This window comes from Rattus norvegicus, chromosome X (assembly GCF_036323735.1).
Source record: "Rattus norvegicus strain BN/NHsdMcwi chromosome X, GRCr8, whole genome shotgun sequence".
In the NCBI taxonomy this organism is placed as follows: Eukaryota; Metazoa; Chordata; class Mammalia; order Rodentia; family Muridae; genus Rattus; species Rattus norvegicus.
In genome coordinates, this window is record NC_086039.1 from 51,910,588 (window position 1) to 51,938,279 (window position 27,692).

The 27,692-nt window shown below is 34.3% G+C and overlaps 1 protein-coding gene across 11 annotated transcripts in view; it reads left to right on the forward strand.

Moving 5' to 3' along the window:
• The window catches only part of Dmd (dystrophin), a 2,367,748-nt gene that overhangs the window by 840,490 nt on the left and 1,499,566 nt on the right, over positions 1 to 27,692 (forward strand). For all 11 annotated transcript variants that reach the window (XM_063279795.1, XM_063279798.1, XM_063279800.1 and 8 more), the window contains 3 exons: positions 19,477 to 19,578; positions 19,677 to 19,784; positions 25,857 to 26,036. In XM_063279795.1, the coding sequence (XP_063135865.1) occupies positions 19,477 to 19,578; positions 19,677 to 19,784; positions 25,857 to 26,036 (390 nt within the window). The remainder of the gene's footprint in view (positions 1 to 19,476; positions 19,579 to 19,676; positions 19,785 to 25,856; positions 26,037 to 27,692) is intronic.

Here is a 27,692-nt window from a genome sequence, read left to right on the forward strand (position 1 = left end):
AAATTTTGTAGTTTTCACAGTTTTGAATCACCAAGCAACTAAGAGAATAAGGAAACCCATTTATTACAGCTGTACATTTTCTTAATTTCAATCATTAAAGCACATGTAATATCTATATCTAATGTATAGATAGAAAATCGCTAGATTGTGCACAATACAACACACACACACACACAATTAAAAGTATTAAAATTTATGCATACTTTTCTCTACTAGACCAGTACTTCCTGAAAGGAAAGACACTGTCTACATATGGCTGTTTCGGGCATTTGAGGTGTGGTTTGGTATACATGAGAAACTACAGATAAAATTTAATGTTTTTAAATTTTAATACAACATGATACCTTACTGAAGTGTTAAAACATATTTTGGATAGCCTTGCTACCTAACAACAGTTTTCAGTTAATCTTTTATGAATTCCTAATGCAGTCCAAATAATTCTCATGAAAATTGAACATATGAATAAGAAGTTTTATAAGAAGAAAATACATGTTAGAGTTCAAATGATTTCATGGATATTTAACTTGTGGAAATGTATCTTAATAGTCATATGCTGAATATATTTGGAAAAAAGTTTTTAGCTTTTTAAAGCTCACTTCAATCTTGAGTTTATGAATTTTCACTTGAGCTATTAATGGCCATGTTCATTTTATTAACTGAACCGAAATAGAATAATCATACTCACCATATAAAATCACAGGAGAAATGTAACCAAATATATTGCAACAATAGTAATTTAGTTGATACCTGTCCCATCTTAACTATATTCTAAAGAGACCATGGAATTTTGTCTTCAGGAAACAATATTTAGATCATGAGATTAACTCCCCTTCCCGTTTTTGGTGTCCTCAGAAAAGTACACATATACCTAGAGCTTGAAAGATTTCACAAAGGTAATATATCTATGTTTTTATAATCAGAATGTTTTCAGCAATCCTTAATTTTCTATAAAACTTCATTAAGTTTATATACTTCCCACCTCCTCAAATGTAACATCTACTTGGCCAAAAATACTACTGGTTATTTTTGTTATTTTGTGCAGTTAAGATAAATAGTTTCATAGTAAATACTTCTTCATATCTGCATATTTTTACACATTTTAATGATATAAATTTATGTTTTATAACAGTAGTAATTGGGTTTCATTAATGAATATTAATTTATATAAATATATTTAAATATTGTGATTGACACACAAAAATGGGGTTTGATTCCAATTAATTAAAAATATTGCACATGACACTGTTATAAACATACATTTAAAATATCATTATGTAAAGATATGTATGCCTTTATATTATGTTTATATATGGGATTGAAATTTGGAGAGTTGGTCATGGCTCTTAAGTTAGTCTTATAGATATATCTGAGTTAGAGAAGATGGATAGCCCATAGAGGTTGATGATTAACCTACAATTATATGTTTTCTAAGGTCATCATTCTAAGGAAAGGAAGTTCACCAAATACAGTTTTAGGAATCTGAGAGGAGCACCAATTCTTTTCTCATTAACAAGTTGATCAATAAAAGAAATTTGTACTTGATATTTTCCTACATAAATACTATTTGGGCCTATTGAATTTTAACATTAATTTTAAAATCAGTTTATAAAAGCCCACCTTAACATTATGCTGTAGTTCACACAGAATTGTACTGAAGTTGTAGGTGACTTTTAAAATATTAATATTTTTATTATATATATCTTTCAGTTCATAGAAATGTAATATCTTTCATGTGTATTTAGCATTTTATTATTTTTCTTCAAAATTCTTATAAATATTCAAGCAAGAAAGTCTTGAGGTTTTTAAGATATTATCTGAGGGTTTAGTTTTTTTTGCTGTAAGTAGGATGCTTAAAATATTTCATTTTGTTTTGCTTTTTCTGATTTAGATGAATACAGTTAAGATATCTTTGAGAGATTTGCATTAAGTGATTGTAAAAAGTTTATTTGTTAATCTCAGCAATTTATAGAATCAGTGTAGTAGATATATAAGGTTCTTTGTGATTGATGACCATTTTATTTATCTCCTGCAGCTCATTACTCATGCTATCAATTTTACTCCTGTTAATGAATAGTTGGTAAGCCTTTTAAGAGTCACACATAAGGCACCTAATCTGTAGGTTTGTTGCTAAGTTCCTGTGACCTTTGGTTCTGAGTTGTTCTACTAACCAATTGTTTAGGGGGTCAACTGAACTGATACTAGTACTTTTGGCTTTTATTCTATTAATATGATAGACACATTTCTCAGTTACAAAAAATAGCCTGATTTATGAAGAATGTGGCTGGGGCACATAAATCTTTATTATATGGTAACATATTTTATTTACTAGTATATGATTAACATTTTCTCATTAAATCCATAAATTGATTGTGCTGAGCAATTTTATGTCTACTTGACACAAGCTAAAGTCATCCAAGAGGAAGAAACCACAATTAAGAAACTTCCTTCATAATATCTGGCTATAGGAGAGTCTATAGGACACTTTCTTTATTAGTGACTGATGTGAGAGTCTACTGATAGGTAGAGAACTGGTTCTGGATTCTATAGGAAAGCAGGATGCACAAGCCACTAGATGCTAGCTAGTAAGGGGCGTTCCTTTATAGCCTCTGCATCAATTTCTGCCTCTAGGTTCATGTCCTGTTTTTATTCTTTGCTTGTATTCCTTCAATGATGAACAGTCATGTGGAAGATTAAGCTAAATTATTTTTCTCTCAAGTTGCTTTGGTCAAGTTTCATCACAACAATAGTAGCTTTAACAGAGAGAGTGACATTTTTTCCCCTGAAATATACTAACTTTATTTAAGTAACTGATAATGCCTTGTAGTTGGAACGCACATGTGCCAAATGAAAGGATTAATATGGGCATAAAATTCCTATTTAATTTCATTTCCTATTATATTTTCATTTTCAAGAGTTTTATTTATGCTTAACTCATATGTTTTAACAATTTACACATTTATCAATTCATATATTATACATTTTTAGCAATCAAGCTAACAAAATATTAACATAGCCATATAATGTCCAGAGTGTATGTCATAATAGTTTGTTAGTTAGCAATATATAAAAGTGAAATGCAATGTAAAGGAAGAAATCTCTAACTGCTGTGGCAAATGCAATTGATTTGATAGTCCTTGGCCTTTTTACCCTCTTATTCACCACATGAATAACATGAGCTTTAAATTTGCTCATTCCCATCAATCCTCCATTCTCTCATTCTCATTTAATGCAATTTATTTTGTACAAATATTAAAATTTGTGATTTTGCCATATGTAGTGGTAAATGTCTATAATTTTTGTATTGAGAAACTAGGTAGAAAAATCATGAATTTGAGATCTTAAAAGATAACAAATGACTGATTTCAAATAGAATGTAGACTGCTTCAATGACAATAGTATCATTTCCATAATTCACTTTCAATTACAATATATATTAGAGCACAGTCTTATTTAAAATAAGGTAAAAAGTATTTCAGGGTTTTTTTTTGCAAAGTTTATACCTTATGAAAGAACTCCAAATAAAATACAATAAAGTGTAAACTTAATGTCCCATATGACATGTTTTATGTGCTTTCTGTTATGATTTTGTAGCATTTCAGAATTTTCACATTTGGTAAAAGGCAGATTTTTCTGTCAGCAGAGCTGTAAATCTCTATCAGTCATTGCAATCTCAATAAATGATCACAGCATTCAGAGTAATTTCATTTATGCTGCCCTAACTGACTTCAACTGTACAATGGATTAGAAACTACTAGAGCAGATATTGTTGCTTGCTTTTTCCTAGGAGAACACAACTGAAACAGTTTGGGCCAAGTTTGAGTCTCTCAACAGGTGTGACTGATTTGGGCAAGCACAGAACTTGGTCAAGAATTTATGCTATTTATAATTTAAAATTAGGGTTGTTCACCTTTATACTTTCTAATGTTATTCTTTATAGTTACTGAGTTTAGTAGGTTTTTGTCATAAATTTCCTGAGGTGGAGAAGGCAGACTGTTATAAATAATCAGTTCTCAACTTATGACTCCTGACCCCTTTATCAATCAAACATCCCTTTCACTGGGCTTACATGTCGGATATTCAACATATAAGATATTGTATTTACATTAAATTTCATAACAGTAGCAAAATTACACTTATGAATGAGCAAAAAACTAAACTTATGGTTGAGGTTTACCAGAACATAAGGAACTGTATTAAAGTGTATCAGCATTAGGAAGTTTGAAAAACACTGACATTAAGCATTTGCTTATTTAGGCCTTCAGGTTCACCACAAATTACTGGAAGATGGTTATATAGAAAAGAAGAAAGAGAAAGATTTCTAAGACGGTAATCAGGGTTTATAATTACACTGGTCATATTAATCTCTGATATAATTTGACTGTAATTCAGGGAGGCTGCCTACTGAAAAAATTCTGAACTGTAAGGTGCAACAAAATGTCTGCCTGCCAAATAATCACTGGGAATGTGATGAATGCTGCAAAGAAATTTGAATGGTGGAATGTTCCTTACTTTCTGGTATCCCTGTTGATTAGACCTGAGGGAGCTCTAGACTACAGAGTTCATTAATCTGCCAAACAACATTAAATAACACCATGCAAACAGTAAGAAGAATGAAGTGGCCTTACCTTTTAAAATAATTTTATTTTTCTTGGGTAATTTATGTATTTAGATTTCAAATGTTATCCCCTTCCCCCTCTTTCCCATACTTCTGTGAGGATGCTCCCATTCCAACCTACCCACTCCAACTTCACTGCCCTGGCATTGCACTATATTGGGGAAAGAAGCCTTCACAGGATCAATGGCTTTATCTTCCATTGATGCTGGACAATGCCATCCTATGTCACATAATATGGCTTGAATCATGGGTCTCTCCATGTGTACTCTTTACAGGTGGTTTAGTCCCTGGGAGCTCTGATCGTATATGGTTGGCTGATATTGTTGTTCTTCCTATGGTGTTGAAAATACCTTCAGCCCTTCAGTCTTTTCTCTAACTCCTCCATTGGAATCCATTGTTCAGTCCAATAGTTAGTAGCTCATCTGTATATGTTACCATTTGCATCTGTATCAGTAGGGCTCTGGCAGAGTCTTTCAAGAGACACCCATATCTAGCTCCTGTCAGCAAGCACTTCTTGGCATCAGCAATAGTGACTGGGTTTGGTGGATGCATATGGGACAGATCCCCAATTGGGGCGGTCTGGATGACCCTTTCTTGAGTCTCTGCTCCACTCTTTGTTCCTGTATTTTTTCCAGTGAGTACTTTGTTTTCCCTTCTAAGAAGCATCCACATTTGGATCTTCCTTATTCTTGGGCTTCATATGTTTGGGCTAATATCCACTTATCAGTGAGTGCATACCATTTGTGTTCTTTTGTGCCTGGGTTCCTTCACTCAGGATGATATTTTCTAGTTACATCCATTTGCCTAAGAATTTTATGTAGTCATTGTTTTTAATAGTTGAGTAGTACCCCATTGTGTAAATATACCACATTTTCTGTATGCTTCTGGCTATAATAAATAAGTCTGCTATTAAAGTAGTGGAATATGTGTCCTTGTTATATGTTGCAGTATCTTTTGGGTATATGCCCAGGAAAGGTATAGTTGGGTACTTAGGTATTACTATGTCCAATTTTCTGATTTCCAGAGTGGTTGTACTAGCATGAAATACCACCAATGGAGGAATGTTCTTATTTCTCTACATCATCGCCAGCATCTATTTTCACCTGAGCTTTTTCTTGGCCATTCTGACTGGTGTGAGGTGGTATCTCAGGGTTCTTTTGATTTTCATTTCCCTGATGACTAAGGATGTTGAACATTTCGCTAGGTGCTTCTCAGCCATTTGATATCCCTCAGCTGAGATTCTTTGTTTAGCTCTGTACCCCATTTTTTACAAGTTTATTTGAGTCTCTGGAGTATATCTTCTTGAGCTCCTTGTATATATTAGATATTAGCTCTCTAATGTAGGATTGGTAAAGACATTTCCCAATATGTTGGTTGCTGTTTTGTCCTATTGACAGTGTCCTTTGTCTTAAAGAGGCAATACAATTTTATGAGGTCCCATTTGTCAATTCTTGAACTTAGAGCATAAGCCATTTGTGTTCTGTTCAGGAAGTTTTCTCCTCTGCCTTTGTGTTTGAGGCTCTTCCCCACTTACTCTTCTATTAGTTTCAGTGTGTCTGATTTTATGTGGAGGTCTTTGATCCTCTTGGACTTGAGCTTTGTACAAGGAGATAAGAATGGTTCAATATGCAATCTTCTATATGCTGACCTCCAGTTCAAGTAGCACCAGTTGTTGAAAATAATGTATTTTATCCATTGGATAATTTTAAATCTTTTGTCAAAGATCAAGTGACCAAAAGTGTGTAGGTTCATTTCTGGGTCTTCAATTCTATTCCATTGATCTACACACCTGTCTCTGTACCAATACCATACAGTTTTTATCACAGTTAATCTGTGATACAGCTTGATATCAGGGATGGTGATTCCCCCAGAAGTTCTTTGATTGTTGAGAGTAGATTTTGCTATCCAGAGTTGTTTACTTTTCCAAATGAATCTACAAATTGCTCTCTCTAATTCTGTGAAGAACTGAATTAGAATTTTGTTGGGGATTGCCTTGAACCTGTAGATTGCTTTTGGCAAGATGGCCATTTTAACTATATTAATCCTGCCAATCTATGAGCATGGGAGATCTTTCCATCTTTTGAGATCTTCAATTTCTTTCTTCAGAGACTTGAAGTTCTTGTCATAGAGATCTTTCACTTGCTTGGTTAGAGTCACACCAAGGTATTTTATACTATTTGTGGCTAATGTGATGGGTGTCATTTCTGTAATTTCTTTCTCAGCCTTTTTATCCTTTGAGTAGCAGAAGGCTACTGATTTGTTTGAGTTAATTTTATATCCAGCTACTATGCTGAAATTGCTTTTCAGCTGTAGGAGTTCTCTGGTGGAATTTCTGGTGTTGTTTATGTATACTATTATATCATCTACAAATAGTGATATTTTAACTTCTTACTTTCCAATTTGTATTCCTTTGACCTGTTTTTGTTGTCTGATTGCTCTGGCTAGGACTTCAAGTACTATATTGAATAGTTAGGGAGAGAGTTGGCAGCCTTATCTAGTCCCTGATTTAGGTGAGATTGCTTCAAATTTAGTTTGATGTTGGGTACTGGTTTGCTGTATATTGCTTTTTACTATGTTTAGGTATGGGCTTTGAATTCCTGATATTTCCAAGATTTTTAACATGAAGGGGTGTTGAATTTTGTCAAATGATTTCTTGGCATCTAATGAAATGACCATGTGTTTTTTCTCTTGAGTTGGTTTATATAGTGAATTATGATGATGAATTTCCATATATTAAGACATCCTCGCATCCCTGGGATGATGCCTACTTGATCATGGCAAATGACCATTTTCATGTGTTCTTGGATTCAGTTTGTGAGAATTTTATTGGGTATTTTTGAATTGATATTCATTTGGGAAATTGGTCTGAAGTTCCCTTTCTCTGTTGGGTCTTTGTGCAGATTAGCTATAAGCATAAATCAAAGAACAAATTGGATAGTATTTCTTCTGTTTCTATTTTGTGGAATTGTTTGAAGGGTATTGGTATGAGGTTTTCTTTGATGGTTTGATAGAATTCTGCACTAAACCCATCTGGTCCTGGGCTCTTTTTGGTTGTGTGACTTTTAATGACTGCTTCCATTGTGTTAGGGGTAATGGAACTGTTAAGATGGTTTATCTGATCCTGATTTAACTTTGGAACCTGGTATCTGTCTAGAAAATCAATCAATTTTCTCCAGATTTTCCACTTTGTTGAGTATATTCTTTGGTAATAGAATCTGATTTTTTTTTATTTACTCAGTTTCTTTGTTATGTCTCCCTTTTCATTTATGATTTTGTGAATTTTGATACTCTCTCTGTGCTCTCTGTTTTTTCTGGCTAAGGGTTTATCTATCTTGTTGATTTTCTCAATGAACCTGCTCCTGATTTTGTTGATTCTTTGTATACTTCTTTTTGTTACTACTCGGCTGATTTCAGTCTTGAGTTGACTACTCCCTGCCATCTACTCCCCTTGGCTATATTTGCTTTTCTTTATTCTAGAGGTTTTAGATATGCTGTCAACATGGTAATGTATGCTCTCTCCAGGTTCTTTGGAGGCACTCAGAGCTATGAGTTTTCCTTTTAGCACTGATTTCATTATATCCCATAAGTTTGGGTATGTTGTGCCTTCATTTTCATTAAATCCCCAAAATGCTTTAATTTCCTTATTTCTTCCATGATGACATTATGACTGAGTAGATTGTTATTCACCTTACATGTGTATGTGGGCTTTTTGTCATTTTTGTTGTTATTGAGGACAAGGCTTAGTCCGTAGGAATCTGATAGATGCATGGGATTATTTCATTCTTCTTGTATGTATTGATGCCAGTTTTGTGACCAATTATATGATCAATTTTTGAGAAGGTACCATGAGGTGCTGAGAAGAAGGTATGTTCTTTTGTTTTAGAAGGAAATGTTTTATAGATATCTGTTAAATCCATTTGGATCATAACATCTTTTATTTTCTCTGTGTCTCTGTTTAGTTTCTGTTTCCATGATCTGTCCATTGATGAGAATGTTTTGTTGAAGTCTCCTCCTATTACTGTGTGTGGTATAATGTATACTTTGGGTTTGAATAAAATTTCTTTTATGAATATGGGTGCCCTTGTATTTGGATCACAGATTTTCAGAATTGAGAGTGCATCTTGGTGAATTTTTCCTTTGATGAGTATGAAGTGTCTTTCTTTACCTTTTTTGATAAAGTTAGGTTAAAAGTTGACTTTATTTGATATTAGAATGGTTACTCCAGTTTCTTTCTTGAGACCATTTGCTTCAAAAATTTTCCCAGCCTTTTACTCTTAGGTAGTGTCTGTCTTTGTCACTGAGGTGTGTTTCCTGCATGCAACAAAATGTTGTGCCCTATTTATGTATCAAGTCTGCTAGTCTATGCCTTTTTATTGGGGAATTGACTCCATTGATGTTAAGAGATATTAAAGAATAGTTATTGTTTCCTATTATTTTTGTTGTTAGAGGTAATATTATATTTGTTTGTCTCTCTTCTTTTGGATTGGTTGCAAGAACTATTCCTTTCTAGCTTTTTCTAGGGTGCAGATTCCCTTCTTGTGTTGGAGTTTTATATCTATTATTTTTTGTAGGGCTGGATTTGTGGAAAGATATTGTATAAATTTGGTTTTGTCATGGAATATCTTGTTTCCTCCATCTATGGTAATTGAGACTTTTGCTGAATATAGTACCCTGTGCTGGCATTTGTGTTCTCTTAGGGTCTGTATGACATCTGTCCAGGATGTTCTAGCTTTCACAGTCTCTGTTGAGAAGTCTGGTGTAATTCTCATAGGTCTGCCTTTATATTTTACTTGACCTTTCTCCTTTACTGTTTTTAATATCTTTTGTTTGTTTTCTATGTTTGGTGTTTTGACTATTATGTAATAGGAATTTTTTGTGGTCCAATATGTTTGGAGTTCTTTAGGCTCCTCGTATGTTCATGGGAATCTCTTTATGTTAGGGAAGTTTTCTTTTATAATTTAATTGAATATATTTACTGCTTCTTTAAGTTGGGAATGTTTCTTCTCTTCTATACATAATATTATTAGGTTTGGTCCTCTCATCGTGTATTGGATTTCCTGGATGTTTTGGGTTAGGAGCTTTTTGCTGTTTGTATTTTCTTTGACTACTGTGTCAATATTTTCTATGTAATCTTCTGCTCCTGAGATTCTTTCCTCAATCTCTTGTATTCTGTTGGTGATGCTTATGTCTATATCTCCTGCTCTCTTTCCTAAATTTTCTACTTCCAAGGTTTTCTCTGTGATTTGTTTATTATTTCTATTTCCAGGTTTAGATTCTGGATGGATTTGTTCAATTCCTTTACCTGTTTGGTTGTATTTTCCTGTAATTCTTTAAGAGACTTTTGTGTTTCCTCGTTAAGGGTTTCTACTTATTTACCTGTGTTGTCCTGTATTTCTTTTAAAGAGTTATTTATGTCCTCCTTTAAGTCCTCTATCAGCATCATGAGATGCAATTTTAAATCAAAAACTTCCTTTTCCAGTGTGTTGGGATATCCAGTATTTAATTTAATGGGAGAACTGGGTTCGGATGATACCATGTAGTCTTGGTTTCTGTTACTTAGGTTCCTGAGCTTGTCCCTAGTCTTCTAGTTAGCTCTAACATTAGTTGTTCTTGCTGTCTCTGACTGGTGCTTGTCTCTTCTGTGGACCTGTAAGCCTCTAAGCCTTTGATCTTTGCAGTGAGAATGCTCCTGGCAGACCAGTTCTCTGTAGGTAGGTTTTGTTATTGAGAATGGTGGGACAGCCCCTGTTTTGGGTGCAGAGGGAGACTAGACAGGTCCTGTCCTAGGTAACCCTGTTTATCCTGCTCCCAGTATTGCTCCCAGGATTTGTCTCCTTGGACAGTCAACAGGAAGAAAGTGCTCTGTCTCCTGTTGCCTGGGGGCTTAGGAAGATTAGTGCTCCTGACATATCAGCTCTCTTCAGAAAAAGTTTTGTCTCCAAGGGTTGTGGGAAAGCTACAGTTCTGGATGCAGATGAAGAAGGGAAGGACCTAGTTTCAGGCTGCCCTGTAGCTCCTGAGCCCTGTGCTCTCCTGGCTGCTCTTTCCTGTGGACTGTTGGTTTAGGAAAAAGAGTGCTCCTGTGAAATGTCCTTTCTCACTGTATTTCTTAGCACTTAATAAAATTTTCAAAGAAAATAAAATATGAAACTGAATTGACTGGTACACAAAGCACATGATTCTGTTGCTACATTTTCAGCATAGTCACAAAGGCAAAATATCATTAACAAATCTTTCAGATTTATTTACCTATTAAAAATAAATTCCACCAAAAAGTAAATAGTCTTTATACAAAATGCAAGCATTTTCTGATTTTTTCATATTAAACCAATGTGCTATTATAATGCCAAATACATCTTAGATCATATTATAATATTACGCTTAAAATTTTTGTTAAGCTGGTTAAATATTTTTGTTAAATATAATCAAACATTCATTAAAAACAATATGAAAAACTCAAAAATGTAAATGTTCAAGACAATTGTTATTTCTAAAACTGTAGATTTGCATAAATTTGAAGTTATATCTTTATTTATTTATTTATTTATTTATTTATTTAATTTTACATGCCAAATTTTATTGCCCTCCCAGTCCACCCCCTGAGATTTCTACATCCAATACCTCTTCTTGTCCACCCCACACTTGCCTCCATCTCCACAAGGACATCCCCAGCCCACCAATCCAACCCACCCACCAGTCCTCTAAACTTCCTGGGGCCTCCAGTCTCTTGAGGGTTAGGTGCATCTTCTCTGACTGAACCTAGACCTGGGAGTCCTCTGCTGTATATGTGTTGGAGGCCTCATCTCAGCTTGTGTATACGCTTGGTTGGTGGTCCAGTTTCTGAGCGATCTCCTGGGTCCAGGTTAATTGAGACTGCTGGTCTTTCTACAGGATTGCCCTCCTCCTTAGCTTTCTGCAGCTTTTTCAATTCAACCAGAGAGATTAGTAGCTTCTTTTCCTTGGTTGGGTGTATGTATCTGCATCTGACACAGGTGCTTGTTGGGTCTTTTGGAGAGCAGTCATGGTAGGTTCCTTGTTGGAGTTATATCTTTTAAGTAGACTGTTCTGTTGAATGATTGGTTTCATGAAAAAGGCAGAAAGACTTAAGGTCAATTCCCAGACATCTAGTATTGTGACTTTTATACTCCTATACTGGTTATTGTGCAGCATATAGAGGAGCCATCAAGTGTGTGTGTGTGTGTGAGAAAGAGAGAGAGAGAGAAAGAGAGAGAGAGAGAGAGAGAGAGAGAGAGAGAACAAGATCATTTAAAGATAAGTAGCTGATATTTATGAAAAATTGTAATAAGGGATTCTTGATACTTTAATCTGTGTTTATTTTATCCTAGATCATATGTTGAGAAAGATAAGAGATATATTCTTTTAAATGCCTTTGGTTAACAACATGTACAATACTTCAAAATTGAGAACAAAATTAGAAAGTTTTATAAAATTATTCAAGAATACTGCCACATTTTCCTTTATAATAGTTTAATTTACTTTTAATAAGTAACTTGATATAATTTGGCTTTTACCACTGGTGAGATAGATTTGCTTATATTTGTACGTGAATGGTTACTTATGAAGTGAAAATTAGAATTCAAGAAATAAGTTAGCTTTCAGTATGCCCATTATACACACAATTCATTTAGCTGGGAGGTGTTTTGCCAAATCTTCCAGTGAAATAAAAGGAGATAGACTCCTTGCTGCCTTTCTCTTTCATGAAGCCCACTCCTTTGTAAGTGCTCCATTATGTACTCCAAGGCATATTATTGTTTCTTTTTAGTATGCATATGGCTGGCAATACTTTATTTCTTAGTGCCAAACACATCAGGCACAATTTAGCACTCTCAGTCTATCACAGATATCCACAACGTCAAGAATTGCTTTGCTTAAGTTTTACTTCCTGGGTTTGTCAAATTCTTATCAGTTTCACTCATGCAAATGTTATTCATTGGCCATTTTTCACATGTGCTTTGAAAAACCAACTTAAGCTGACAAAGGAATTCAGATAGCAAATGTTCTTGATTTGGTTAACAATAAAAGATGTGGATAAAAAGAAAGGGTAAAATCATGCCCACTGTGAATCTGAGCATAGAATGTATAAGAGTAAGGAAACTGAACTTTACCCTTACTGTGGCTGAGTACACATGAGAATATAAATAGAACTTAATTTCATTTTCCTCTTTCATAAGTTGTTAGGATTCCCTGCTTTTGCATTTATATTTATTTTTACACTGTTTATATAGCACCACAGATGTATGCATCATTTCTAAAAGCTCAAGGGATTTTTACCCTTAAAGAGAACATCAGAGAAATGCTGAGTAAACATATATCATTTTCCTTGAGATACAATTTCAATTCTCATGCAATTGTTACTAAAAATATTTAGTTTCGTAGTCATACTATTTTAACAAATTCTTTATTTTTGTCTAATAAATTGGTTACATTCATTCAAGCAATAACAGAAAGAAGTGATTTTGATAGATTCTACACCTGACATAATCTTCCCACTGTTTAGTTGCAATGTATGAGTTTTAATGAAGGTCAATGTTTGAAATCAATGAACAGAAAAATCTATAAGTTTCTGCAATCACTATACACACACACACACACACACACACACACACACACACACATATCATGAATGGATAAAACAGGATATTCCATGACAAAAGCAATGATTCAACAAATCCAGGCCACAAGGGATAAAAGATGGAACCTCCAACACAAGGAGGGAAGTGACACCCTAGAAAAGCAAAAAAGTAGTCTTCTTGCAATGAACCACAACGAAGAGGATGACACAAACATAATTCCACTTCTAATAACAAAAATATCTGAAACAACAATCACTCTTGCTTAATAACTCTTAACATCAATGGACTCAATTCCCCAATAAAAAGATATAGACTAACTGGATATGTTAAGAGGACCCAGCATTTTGCTACATAGAGGAAACACACCTCAGAGACAAAGACAAACACTACAAGAGAGTAAAAGGCTAGAAAACAACTTTCCAAGCAAATGGTCTAAACAAACAAGTTGGAGTAGCTATTCTAATATCAAATAAAATCAACTTCCAACCAAAAGTCATCAAAAAAGGTGAGGAAGGACACTTCATATTCATCAAAGGAAAACTCCACCAGGATGAAAATGAATGCACAACATACCCAAACAGTGCTAAGCAAGTGCTAAGCAGTGCTAAGAGGAAAAGTCATAGCTCTGAGTGTCTCCAAAAACAATCAGGAGAGTGCATTCATTAGCAGCTTGACAGTACACCTAAAAGCTCTAGAATGAAAAGAAGCAAACACACCCAAGCTGAATAGAAGGCAGAAAATAATTAAACTCAGGGCTGAAATCAACCAAGTAGAAACAAAAAGGACTATACAAAGAACCAACAAAACCAGGATCTGGTTCTTTGAGAAAATCAACAAGATAGATAAACCCGTAGCCAGACTAACCAGAGGACTCAGAGCATGTGTCCAAATGAACATAATAAGAAAGAGAGACATAACAACAGATTCTGAGGAAATTCAAAAAATCAACAGATCCTAACACAAAACCCTATATTCAGCAAAACTGGAAAATCTGAATGAAATGGTCAATTTTCTAGACAAATACTAGGTACCAAAGTTAAATCAGGATCACACAAACTACATAAACAACCTCATAACTCTTAAAGAAATAGAAGCAGTTATTAAAAGTCTCCCAACCAAAAAGAGCCCAGGAAAACATGGGTTTAGTTTAGAATTCTAGTACACCTTCATAGAAGACCTCATTCTTATCACGCTGTACAAATTTAAGTCCAAGTGGATCAAGGACTTCCACATCAAACCAGATACAGTAATAAAGAAAAAAATGGGGAAGAATCTTGGCACATGGGTACTGGGGAAAATTTGTTGAACAAAATGCCAATGGGTTATGATCGAAAAGCATAAATTGACAAATGGAAACTCATAAAACTGCACAACTTCCGTAAGACAAAGGACACTGTCACTAGGACGAAATGGCAATCAACAGATTGGGAAAAGATCTTACCAATCCTACATCTGATAGAGGGTTAATATCCAAAATATACAAAGAACTCAAGACATTAGACTCCAGAGAGCTAAATAACCCTATTAAAAATGGGGTACAGAGCTAAACAAAGAATTCTCAGCTGAGGAATATCAAATGGCCGAGAAGCACCTAAGAAATGTTAAACATCTTTAGTCAACAGGGAAATGCAAATCAAAACAATCCTGAGATTCCACCTCATACCAGTCAGAATGGCTATGATAAAAAACTCAGGTGACAATAGATGGTGGTGAGGATGTAGAGAAAGAGTAACACTCCTCCATTGTTGTTGGGATTATAAACTGGTACAATCACTCTGGAAATCAGTCTGGAGATTCCTCAAAAAATTGGATATTGCACTACCTCAGGACTCAGCTATACCACTCCTAGGCATATACTCAAAAGATGCCCCAACATACAACAAAAACACATGCTCCACTATGTTCATAACAGCCTTATTTATAACAGCCAGAAGCTGGAAAGAACCCAGATGCCCTTCAACAGAATAATGGATACAGAAAATGTGGTACATCTACACAGTGGAGTCCACACAGCTATCAAAAACAATGACTTCATCAAATTCATAGGCAAATGGATGGAACTAGAAAATATCATACTGAGTGAGGTAACCCAGTCACAGGAAGACACACATGGTATGCACTCATTGCTAAGTGGATATTAGCCCAAAAGCTCGAATTACCCAAGATACAATCCACAGACCACATGAAGCTCAAGGAGAATGATGACCAAAGTGCAGATACTTTACTCCTTCTTAAAATGGGGAGCAACAAATTCACAGGAGTGGATATGGAGTAATGTTTGGAGCAGAGCCTGAAAGAATGGCCATATACATACTTACATTCATACATACATACATACATACATACATACATACATACATACATACACACACACTCACACACACATACACACACACACACACAGCTACCAAAACTAGAGAAGATTGATGAAGTTAACAAGTGCATGCCAAAAGAAACTGGATATAGATGTCTACTGAGAGACACAGTCTCAGCATGTCAAATACAGAGGAGAATGATAGCAGCAAACCTTTAAACTGAATAAGTACCGCCATTGTAGGAGTTAGAGATAGGATAGAAAGAGCTGAAGGGACTTGCAAGTCCGTTAGAAAAACAATGCCAACCAACCAGACCTCCCAGGTACTAAACCATTACCAAAATACTATACATGGACTGACACATGCCTCCAGGTGCATGTGTAGCAGAGGATGGCTTTGTTGGGTACCAAAGGAAGGAGAAGCCATTGGTCATGCCAAGGCTAGACCCCCAGTGTAAGGTAATGTCAGGGGACAGGAAGGAGGGCTCATTGGAGAGGGGAACACCCTCAGAGCAGAAGGGGAGGGAGAGGAGAGGGGATAGGGGTCTTACGGACATTAAACTGGGAAAGGGAATAACATTTGAAATGTAAATAAAAAATATCCAATAAAAAGAGTTTAAATGTGTTGGCTATACATTTATTGTGAATCAATCAGTATAACTGATTATATATATGTATATATATATATATATATATACATATGTTCTCAAGGAATTCATTCATAATAAAAGCTATGTTATTATACTTAGTAGATTTCCATATTGTTGAGCACGCAAGAAGTCAAAGGACAAGAATACTAGGAAAGTCTTGTTGGTCCAAATTTCAGGGGCCTGGCATCTATCTCCCTGTGTCTTTATATAATATCTGTTCTATGTGTATGTGCCTAATATTTCTTTGTAGAATTCCTTATCTTTAAGGACACAAGTTAAAGTGACTTAGGGTCAATTCATGTAGATCAATTTTATATTATTTTTTCTTTAAAGAGGGTCTTGACAATTACTGAAAAATGTTAAGCTAACATGGGTTATAATGTTTTAACTCATATTATGAAGATTATTTCAGTTCATATCTTTGTTTTATTTGGTGTAATATGTTTTCATATTCAATGAATAAATTCATGAATAAAATGCAAGTATTTATTTTGTCATTGAATAAATCAAATCTACTGCAATGAGTTATCCATTCAATTATTATTTAAACATAAATACTTCATTAAACTATGTCATAAATAGCACAGTTAGATGCATAAATGAAAAATTTTAAGTATTTTAGAATTCACAAAAGTACGACAAATTGTTTGGCATATATTTCTTAAACTTTTTATGTATTCAATATTTGTAGGCAATCTGTACTATGAAATCCTTCACTGGACTATGTATTATATAAGCTGTCCTAAAATAAATAAACCAAACATTAATTTATATACCTATAACTTGAAAATGCTCCTTCATCCTGACATTTTTTTTTACTTGCAATTCTACAAAGATAAGGAAAGAAGTGGTCACTACATTTATTTAAACAATTTAAATGTATCTTAGGAATAAATACAAATTGAAAAAAACACTATTATTAAAATAATCATACCTTCTACAAATACCTCAAGGATTCTTTGTAATAACTCATTGGTTAAAGAAGTTGAAGTCATTGATTTAAGTTGGTATAGTTTCTATGGGAGTATTGTATTTTTTTTCAGTGATATGGTTTCTATTATCAACAAATGTGATTCAGAAGAAGTTGACTAGCAATGAAACCATAAAATAAAAAATGATGGCAATAAAATTTTTATTGACATTTCTGAAGAAAAGTCTGAAAACTCACAACTGAACAGCTATAATACTATAGAAAAACATTTATTGTTTACTGCTTTCTCATAAATTGAATTTCCACTAAAAAATAACAGTGGATGAAACAATTTTAAAAATATTTGGAACTACAAGTTTCATACCAATAGGTACATTTTTCATGGTATTATTTACTTTTGCAGTGTTTGAATCAAACATTGATTTTTTTTTACTATTATTACAGTTATTTCTCTACAGTCCAGCGTTTGCTGCCTTCCTGGTCCTTCCTCCCACACTTCCTCACCCTATTTCTCCTTACCCTGTTTCCAAGAGGATATTACTATACATACCCCTACCCTCCCCCCACACACACACAAGGCCTCCCCACTCCCTGGGGCCTCGAGTCTTTCCAGGTTTAGGTGCATCTTCTCTCATTAAGGCTAGACAAGGCAGTCCTCTGGTGTACGGAAAAGTCAGTGTCGGGAGCCTGGGACCAGTGCATATATGCTACCTGGTTGGTGGCTGGTGTCTGAGAGATCTTGTAGGTCCCGGTTAGGTGAGACTGCTGGTCTTCCTATGGGGTCAACCTCATCCTCAGCTTCTTTCAGCCTTTGCCTAATTCAACCACAGGGGTCCTGGACATCTGTCCATTGGTTGGGCCTAATTGTATCTATCTCTGCTGCTTTTAGGGCCTCTCAGAGAACAGCCATGCAAGGCTCCAATCTGTAAGCCCACCATAGCTTCAGTAATAGTGTCATGCCTTGGAACTTCCCCTTGAGATTGATCTCAATTTGGGCTGGTCACTGGATTTCCTTTCCCTCTGTGTCTTCTCCATTTTTTTGTCTCTGTAGTTCTTTTAGACAGGAAAAATTCTGTGTCAGAGTTTTTGACGGTGGAATGGCAACCCCATCACACACTTGATGCCCTGTCTTTCTACTGGGGATGACTCAGTAAGTACCCTCTCCCCACTGTAGGGCATTTCATTTAAGGTCTCTTATTGTGGTAATAATTAGAAAGGAATGTTTTCTATCAGTTCCCATGAGCTGGATCTGCTCATTCCAGCAGCTACTCTACCATGAGGTCAGCAAGCCACCCTCTCCCAGTTCTCTCCCTTTTAGCTGCCCTCTCCACTCAGTCCTCTAGGTGGTACTTAAGCACACTTAGCACAGAAACAAATACATCTCATTCTGTGGGTCATTTCACATTCTCATTCTGCGAGGGCAACAGAACCAGATCCTTAAGCTGTAACTACCTCTCAGCCATTAATTACTTTCACACACTGTCCACTTTAGCCCCATAAATCAAAGTTCCATAAACTAGTTATTTCAGCAATTATATTTACATGTTAAATTTTCAATCCATAAAACATTCACAGAATAAATTCACTGCCAATTAATAAAGAGAGAAACCGCCCACCTAGACAAGATAAAAAATTGACCTAGACCACCTGGATCAGAATTACCTTCCTCTGTAGTCTCCATCTTGATTACTCTCGATCTTCTTCTTACTCCTCCTTCCTAGACTTTTCACTGCCTACCCTTCCTTCTCATCCAATGATAGGTTGGAACTTTCTGCATAAGAACATCATCCTACAGTCTCTCCCTTTGAGTTCTGAGCATTTTTTTTACCTCTCTGGTCTCTGGTACATTCTAGAAGGTACCTCCACCTCTTACCTCCGGAGATTTCCTGTTTGCATTATTTCTGTTGGCCCTCAGATTAGCCCTTTACATTAAAGGATATATTTTCAGATCTAAGTGAAACATTTATTTTAAATGTTCTCATTGGAAACTTTGTCTTTTTCTATTCACAGTTAATGGCTATATATCTATCTACATGGAGTCTTAGTATAATATCTGGGTAGATTATATATTGAGTATTAATTTTGAGGAGTCTCTATTTTATCTATTTTATTTTACACTCACACATATATACATGCAAAAGTAGTTCCATAGCCACTTTATATTGCTTTGAAATATCTTTTCTTTTGAATGAAAGTTGGAAGAATGAGTGGATTAATCTGTAAGTATATAAACAAGGCACACTACTTACCTCATTATGAGCTGAAACAGGAAAGCTATTCTTTACAGGATATTCAAAAAATGACATTCCTACCATTTTAAATGAGACTGTGTTAAAATTGTTTGATAATGTGATTGATTCTCTCATCCTCAGGTACTGGGAGATCGATGGGCAAATATCTGCAAATGGACTGAAGATCGTTGGATTCTTTTACAAGATATTCTTCTAAAATGGCAGCGTTTTACTGAAGAACAGGTGTGTTCTTGTAGGAGGAAATTACTGAAGAGGTGGTAAATTGGAAAAGTAAAAAAGAAAGGATCTATTTTAAATAATTCTTTTTCAATCCCTTTCAGTGCCTTTTTAGTAAATGGCTTTCAGAAAAAGAAGATGCAATGAAGAACATTCAAACGAGTGGCTTTGAGGATCAAAATGAAATGGTATCAAGTCTTCAAAATATATCTGTATGTAAACTTTGCTTTTAATAGTTTTTAAAATTCAATAATGCATATAATTATTATTATTATTTAACTTTACCTATTATGTACTGTCTTAAAACACTTATTAATTGTTTATGTTTAGATTATAGGTTATTCACAGTTGCTATATTGGTGATTCTCTAAATAAAACATGAAAAGCTATAGATAGGCATTTACATTATCTTTAAGCAAAATATTTTATAGGTATACCCAGAATAAAATTTCATTTAAAACTTAAAAGTAACACCAGGAAGCAAATGTTTGCTTTCCATACAGATTTCAAAAAAAACCATATTTTAAGTGATAGACTTAAAGATGATCCTCAGAATATTCTATATGAAGAACACAACATATTTATCCTCCCATCTATGGGGTTATACACTAATTTAATAAATAAAAATCAAATAACTTTGGATGGTACACCAAGTTCTCAGTTAGGGGACTCTATTCCAAGGCTAGGTATTTTAATAGTAGAGTGAAGAAGGAGGAAACTGAGTGAAAAGAATTGTAATTTAGAGTCACATATGTTAAGGTGAAAAAGAAATATTATATATATTTACTTGTCAATAGATGTGCCAGACACCCCGAAACTGATCACTAATTCATTGAGTACCACAGAGATGGAGCAGTGTAAAATAATAAATGAAAGCAGCATAGATTCAGGCAATATGTACAATCAAGACAGAAGAGAAAGAATTCTTAATAAGTTGATCAAATAATTAAAATTTAAGTGTATAAGGAGAGGCAAAAAAATGTCACTATAAGAGCCAGGAGTGGTCTGTGAGTATACCTCAATTGATGCAGTGATTATCTAGTATCAAGTGTTTTTTTAAAAAAAAGGTTTTACTTAATCTTTTTTTACACTGCAGATTTTATTCCCCTCCCAGTCCATCGTCTGACTGTTCCCAATCCAATACCTCCTCCATACACCCCTGTATGCATGAGAATGTCCCCCACCCCACCAGACCTCCCAATTCCCTGGGGCTTCCAGTCTCTTGAGAGTTAGGTGCATCTTCTCTCACTGAGGCCAGCCCAGGCAGTCCTTTGATATATGTGGTGGGGGCCTCATATCAGCTGGTGTATGCTGCCTGATTTGTGGTCCAGTGTCTGAGAAATCTTGGGGGTCCAGGTTAGTTGAGACTGCTGGTCCTGCTACAGGGTCGCTCCTCCTCAGCTTCTTCCAGCTTTTCCCTAATTCAACCACAGGGGTCACTGGCTTCTGTCCATTGGTTGGCTGTAAATACTCGCATCTGATTCTTTTGTCTGCTTGTTGGGACTCTCAGAGGGCAGCTATGCTAGGCTCCTCTCTGCAAGCACACCACAGCATCACTAACAGTGTCAGGGCTCTGGGCCTACCCTTGAGCTGGATCCCACTTTGGGCCTATCACTGGACCTCCTTTTCCTACGACTCCTCTCCATTTCCAAAAAGAATTCCTCTATTAAATCCCCAGCACCACATAAACTGAGCATGTTGGTACATACCTGTAAGCACTACACTTCGGAAGTAGAGGAAAAGGCATGAAGATTTCAAGCTCATACTTTACTACATAATGTGAGTTCCAAGTCAGCCTTGAGTACATGAGATCTTGTTTTAAAAGGAAATGAAGAAAATAAGTAATATAAAGAGAAGTAGAGTGGTGTACATTGTCATTTTCAAAAAGGTAGAAGGGTCAATTGAGGAAAGATTACATCTTTTCTAGATGCAGTCATAAACCTGCCCTGATTCCACAGAAAGCAAATAGATTTCATGTCTTAATGTAGAAGCATAAAGATCAAATGATAACAGAGCATCTGGAAGACATTTCTTTGACAGTCATATCCAGAATGTATCACATTCCAGAATATTATAAATGTGTTTTTATGATAATAGAAGTATAATTCTAATATGTAGTGCTAAATATTATCAATATCCTTGATTAGATTTATGAAGTAATACAGTTGTTTTTAGACAATAACAGAGTGACAAAGTGCAAATATCATAAACCTGGTTGTATCCCCAATCTAGTTACATGTTAAAAGTTCTGTTCAATCTATTAGCTAGTTTATTTTAGAAGCAGAAATTGGGGTCTAAGAAAGAATAGACATGACATTAACAGGTATTATATAATACTACTATCAGTGTTAAATAGAGCACTATAACATCTAGACTCAGGTTGAGGCCTGTCACACTATTTCCAAAATCCTCATAGTATTTGACTTATTAGAAACAAATAGCTGTGATTCAAAATTATAATTTCCTATAATCAGATGCCAGTATGTGACATTTTATGAACAAAAGTCTTTTCTAGACCCAGGGCCATGAAAATTCTGCATTAGTAAAGTCTCAATAATTTTTTCAATGTGATTAAAATTCATATTATGCCACCATAGTTATGAAAAAAGTGAAAATATGTTTTGTATAAGTCTTACCATTTGATAATTTAAGCCAATTAACAAATCCTGACAGCTGGTGTAGAATTTGAGGTAAAATTCCCCTGCTGACTCAGGCAGTGGATAAGAATTTAATGTTCATTAAAATATGTCACAATCTGAGACCCAAAACAGGTACCATCTGTTACCAATTCCTACTACATGCCTAGGTATAGATTTCATGTTCTAAAATTCTCTTTTATTTACAATCAGTATACTTTATTTTGAAATAGTATCATTAATAACCAGTATAATTTTGAATACTTGTTATAATTGTTATCTGAGAAGTTTGATATTTTATTTCATGTATATATATATATATATATACATATATATATGTGTGTGTGTTAATTTTTTTCTTATCACAAGATTAAAAACTATAGAGAGGAGAAAATTTGGCCTTTATGAAGTGAATTCTAGGACTTAAAAATTATTAAAATTATTCTAAAATAGTTCCATATTAAGAAGAATTCTGTTGCTGTTTGTCAGGGAAGAACAACACTGGGGAAATATGGAAATGAAAGCGTATGGCTTGTAAAGTTGCCAGATAGACCTTGTACTCATTTGTCCTGTCATATCAAATGACAGAAATGCCATGTATATGAAATGTCTGTGGAAAGTACTGTTTTATTTTGATTTGGTTGCTGCCCTGATTACAGCTCCTCTGATGAATCTCATGAATTCATCTTAATAGAATAAGTGCTTTCAAAAAAGGTGCTTCTTAGATCAGTGGTTTCAGCATGACTTCAACATTTGTATTTTTGCAAATAAAAAGAAATATATATTCTTAGATTCTTCCTGGGTGTATTGACTTGTATATTTTACAAAGAGGACCTGGGAATCTGTATTTTATTCTCAGGATATTAATATTCTTTGACGTTGAGCAACTCTATATTCAGCCAACCTACTTCAGTATAGGAACTGGTGATTGAAATGGAGTGGGCTATTTCATATATTTTGATAAATTTTTGCAGAAAAAATAGATGCATTATTTAATATCTTCAGTATAAGAGGAATTATGATGGCATTATTCTCTTGTGTACACTCCTGATGGGAGAAGAGGGGAAGGTTTCCTGGACCTTTTCTAATTGTATATATAGTTTCAAATTCAAATCATCTTCTAAACTTGACTGAGTAGAACTTGTTTACTATTGTCTTACTGAACAGCACATTTTTTTTTTACACTTACTACTGACTCAACCTGATTTATTTATTGGGGCTTCCTGTTTGCTTTAAAAACAGGTGGTTCAGGTGCCAGGTTTTTAGGAAAGTGAAATGGTTATCTTTTCTTATTGTCCTAGCCTTTTGTAGGTTTTCCCGAGTTTCCTTTTGTGTCCTGAACATTTTTAAAAAATTACATACACGTGGACATACATAAATGCATTCATGTGCATATGATGCATATGCCACAGCTTACATGTAGGAATAAGGGTCAAACCTTGTGAAGTTTGTTTTTCCTCCCAATTTTGTGGCCTTCTGAGTTTGAATTCAGATTCTCAATTCTTCCTCAACATTTTAATACTCTATGTGTCTTTAACATTCACAGACGTAGCCTAAACTTTTGATTTATAGATATTTGTTTGCTCCTAATACTTAGGAGGAATTAAACCATAGTTATTTACAATATGTACATTAGAGTAAAAACTAAAATGACATCCAAGACTACCACATGGGAAGAAGAGTAAAGACCACTTTAAGCTTTGAAGAGATTGAAGTCATATAGTGCGTTATAGGACAGGACCAAATAGGGAAGTCCTGAATATAAAATTCAAACGCATCCACACAGAGAAATAGCATAGTACCCTTATATACAAAAATGTGAGTTCAAAGAACACTAGAAGAAGAGAAGTCAATACTTATGACCAAATGCATCTGGTATTACTACAGAGTTATTTTCTCTAATTGCTCATTAGAGTGAGATAGTCCTTTCAAAAAAGTAATTAAGAGAAGAAAAGGAGGAGGGAAGGGGGATTGGGGAAACAGAGAAATGGAAAGTTAACATGTGATTTAATGAAACAAATTCACCAATTCTATGTATGACTGAGCTATGGCACTTATGTCTTTGATATGAATTTAGTTTATCTATCAATTCATATTTTAGACTATAGGACCAAATGCACAAGAAGGAATGAAAAGCAAATAATTATACAAGCAGCCATAATTTTATTGAATGATGCTTACTACAAACACACATTAATGACAGTAACTGTAAGTACTTACATAAGTAAGCAGACTCACCATTGGCTTATTTTCTCAAAGCTTAAGGAAATATTTTAAGTAGCCCTATGCATAGAAATAGGAGATGCACCTAGTATTGAAGCTAAATATGTGATTGTTTGCTAACATTTTTAAAGGAAAATTTGAAAGTGATATTTAAAGAAGACTATGTTAGAAATATGCATATTTCATATTTAGCTTCAATAGTGAGTACCTTCCATCCCTATACATAAATCTTTTAATTCTTCTTTAATCTTTGAAAGACAGAAAATATATCCTGGTTCTGCCTAAATAAATGTAAATAATATTCCTGCATTATTAAAGCAAATAAAATAGTATTTTGCAAACATTACAAATTTGGCTTTCAGTTTCAGGAAGGCAAATTAAAATATGTTTTTACTGCAAAGTGACTCCCTGCAAAATATGGCATGAACTCTGCAACTTATAATTCATCAAGTGAAACAGTTTTTAACAAAAAAATCCAACAAATTTTAGCAGTTATTAAAGTATTCTGCACTTCACAGCTATCAATACATTTTTATTAGATACATTTCTTTATTTACATTTCAAATGTTATTCCCTTTCCCGGTTTACTGTCCATAAGCCACCCCATTCCCTCCCCCAAACGGGTATTCTCCCATCCATCCCCCTTACTGCCCCTCCCCATATTCACCTGCACTGAGAGTCCAAACCTTAGCAGGACCAAGGGCTTCCCCTTCCACTGGTGCCCCAACAAGGCTATTCTCTGCTACCTATGCAGTTTGAGTCCTGGGTCAGTTCATGTATAGTCTTTGGGGAGTGGTTATTCCCTGGAAGCTCTGGTTGGTTGGCACTGTTGTTCATATGTGGTCTCAAGCCCCTTCAGCTCTTTCAATCCTTCCTCTAATTCCATGAGGAGGTCCTGTTCTCAGTTCAGTGGTTTGCTGCTAACATTGATATTTGTATTTGACATGCTCTGGAGATGTCTCTCAGGAGAGATCTATATCCAGTTCCTTCCAAATGGGAAAACTTCTTAAACATTCACGTTTTCTACATTTAACAATGATTCTGTCAAATAATACTAATTATTTGGATTTGATCAGAAATCTAAAATCTGTAGTGTCTAAGTGCCTTGAATCCTACCTTGAAACATTTTTTAAAAGTACATACATGTTGAATACCTTTGGGTGTGACTGTATCTTTTCATTTGACATTCCTTCAGCTACGTGATTGTGAACCATTAGTCTATGTTAAAGTGATGCATTGCTTTTAGTCTTCCCCCTTTTAAGAGAGTACATTTAGATTGTAATTTTCTACCTGGAGTTGTATGCACACTTGGTACTGTATAGCTACACTTCTCAGCTATACAAAGAAGCAAACACAATCAGATGTGATTGAGTAATATTATTTTAAAATCTAGACTTACTTCCATGCCTGTCCTTATTTTAACAGGCTTTAAAAATAGATCTAGAAAAGAAAAAGCAAAGCATGGAAAAACTAAGCTCACTCAATCAAGATCTCCTTTCAGCACTGAAAAATAAGTCAGTGACTCAAAAGATGGAAATGTGGATGGAAAACTTTGCACAACGTTGGGATAATTTAACCCAAAAACTTGAAAAGAGTTCAGCACAAGTAAGTGATGTTAATTCTTATATTGTACTTTATGTTAAACATATTTGAGAACTATATTAAGACGAAAATATATACAACTAGTTTAAACATTTCCCAGTGTTTTGTTGATCTAAAAATATGGTCTCCTTGCTTACCCTGGTATTGGGAAATTGTGAAGAGGCAGATGTATGAGTACCAAATGAATGAACTCATTGTTGTCACTGGTTCTTCAGAAATGGAAAACTGTATGATAGAGTAACTAAAAATATTACTATGGAACTATATCATCACTGTCCATCTTTCTAACATGAATTTGGAGAACCATGAAGTATTAGAGTACCTCAATTTATCCTTGAACAAAATCTGAAATTTAGGATATAATGAATTATCCATTTAAAATTATTAACAGGAGTAAGACTATGTTGTAAGTCTTCAACTTCCTCTCCAAGCTTCTATTTTAGTGTAAATGATGTAATTCTTAGAGTTCATCTTGCAAAGTTCTGAGATAAAATCATAGCTGTGGTTATGAAAACATAAAACTTAGATTAGGAAAAGATAACTAAGTCACACTTACAGTGTAATAGAAATCAATGTTGAGATTTTTTACTATTTTACTAATTTTAGGAAAAATTGGTATTTTGAAAAATTGCTATAATGAGTAATTAGATGATACAATGGGTACGTATTCAAAATACTATGTATAATAATATTTAACATATTTTTCTCATTGATTTCAATCTTAAAGTTTTTTTTGCTAATTGAACAAAATACATGTGTCATTTCACCATGTACATACCACAAATAACAGAATGAATGACCATATTTAATAGACTTTAGGAGGATATTTTTTCTGTTGTAAGTTAGGTACAGAGAATTTGTCTTCCTGAGATTAGAGAACTGATATGTAGAACTTACAAATATTTATTGAAAGATGAAGGAAAAATATCTTAAGATACTTTATTTAAAATCACAAATGAAAAACATCAATTATTTATAATTTTCAATTAAACTTGTATTTCCCTTTCAAACTGAAATTCATATTTATAATATGAGAGCTTTGAAATCAGGAATGCGGTCATTCCTGTATGTTATTATTGGTTTCATAATTTTTATGAGAATAAAATTATTAGATATGATATTGTCAAAATAGGCATTATTTGACAATACTAGCTTGGAAGATACCCCTTTTTACAAATAGACTTCTGAAAACATAACATCACCAATATTATTTTTTTAGCTTTATCCCATATTAGCAATATACCTAAACAGTTCAGCTATTCATGCCTTTGTTTTTCTTCAAAAACTTTCCCAAACCATGTAATCACAGTCAGTTTAAATCTTTGTTTTGGGGTTATTACTTTGAAGGAACATACAAAAAGAGGTACACACAAAATGGAAAATTAAATATAGGAACAAATAAATAACAACTTGTATATGAAAGTTAATTGCTTCTTATCTAGCCTCAAATTTTGTTTCATCAAAACTGTATAAATATACTAAGAAAAATGCATTTAGATTAACTTTGAAGAGATCTCCTCAAAATTTTAAATTTTGTTCTGTTACAGGAACAGTAAACATATTTTATTAATAATTCACAGTCAATGCAGTACTTTGGAGAAATGCTTTTTTAAGTGATTGCTGTAAAAATGTGTAAAATTTTGTAATAGGCAAAACTTA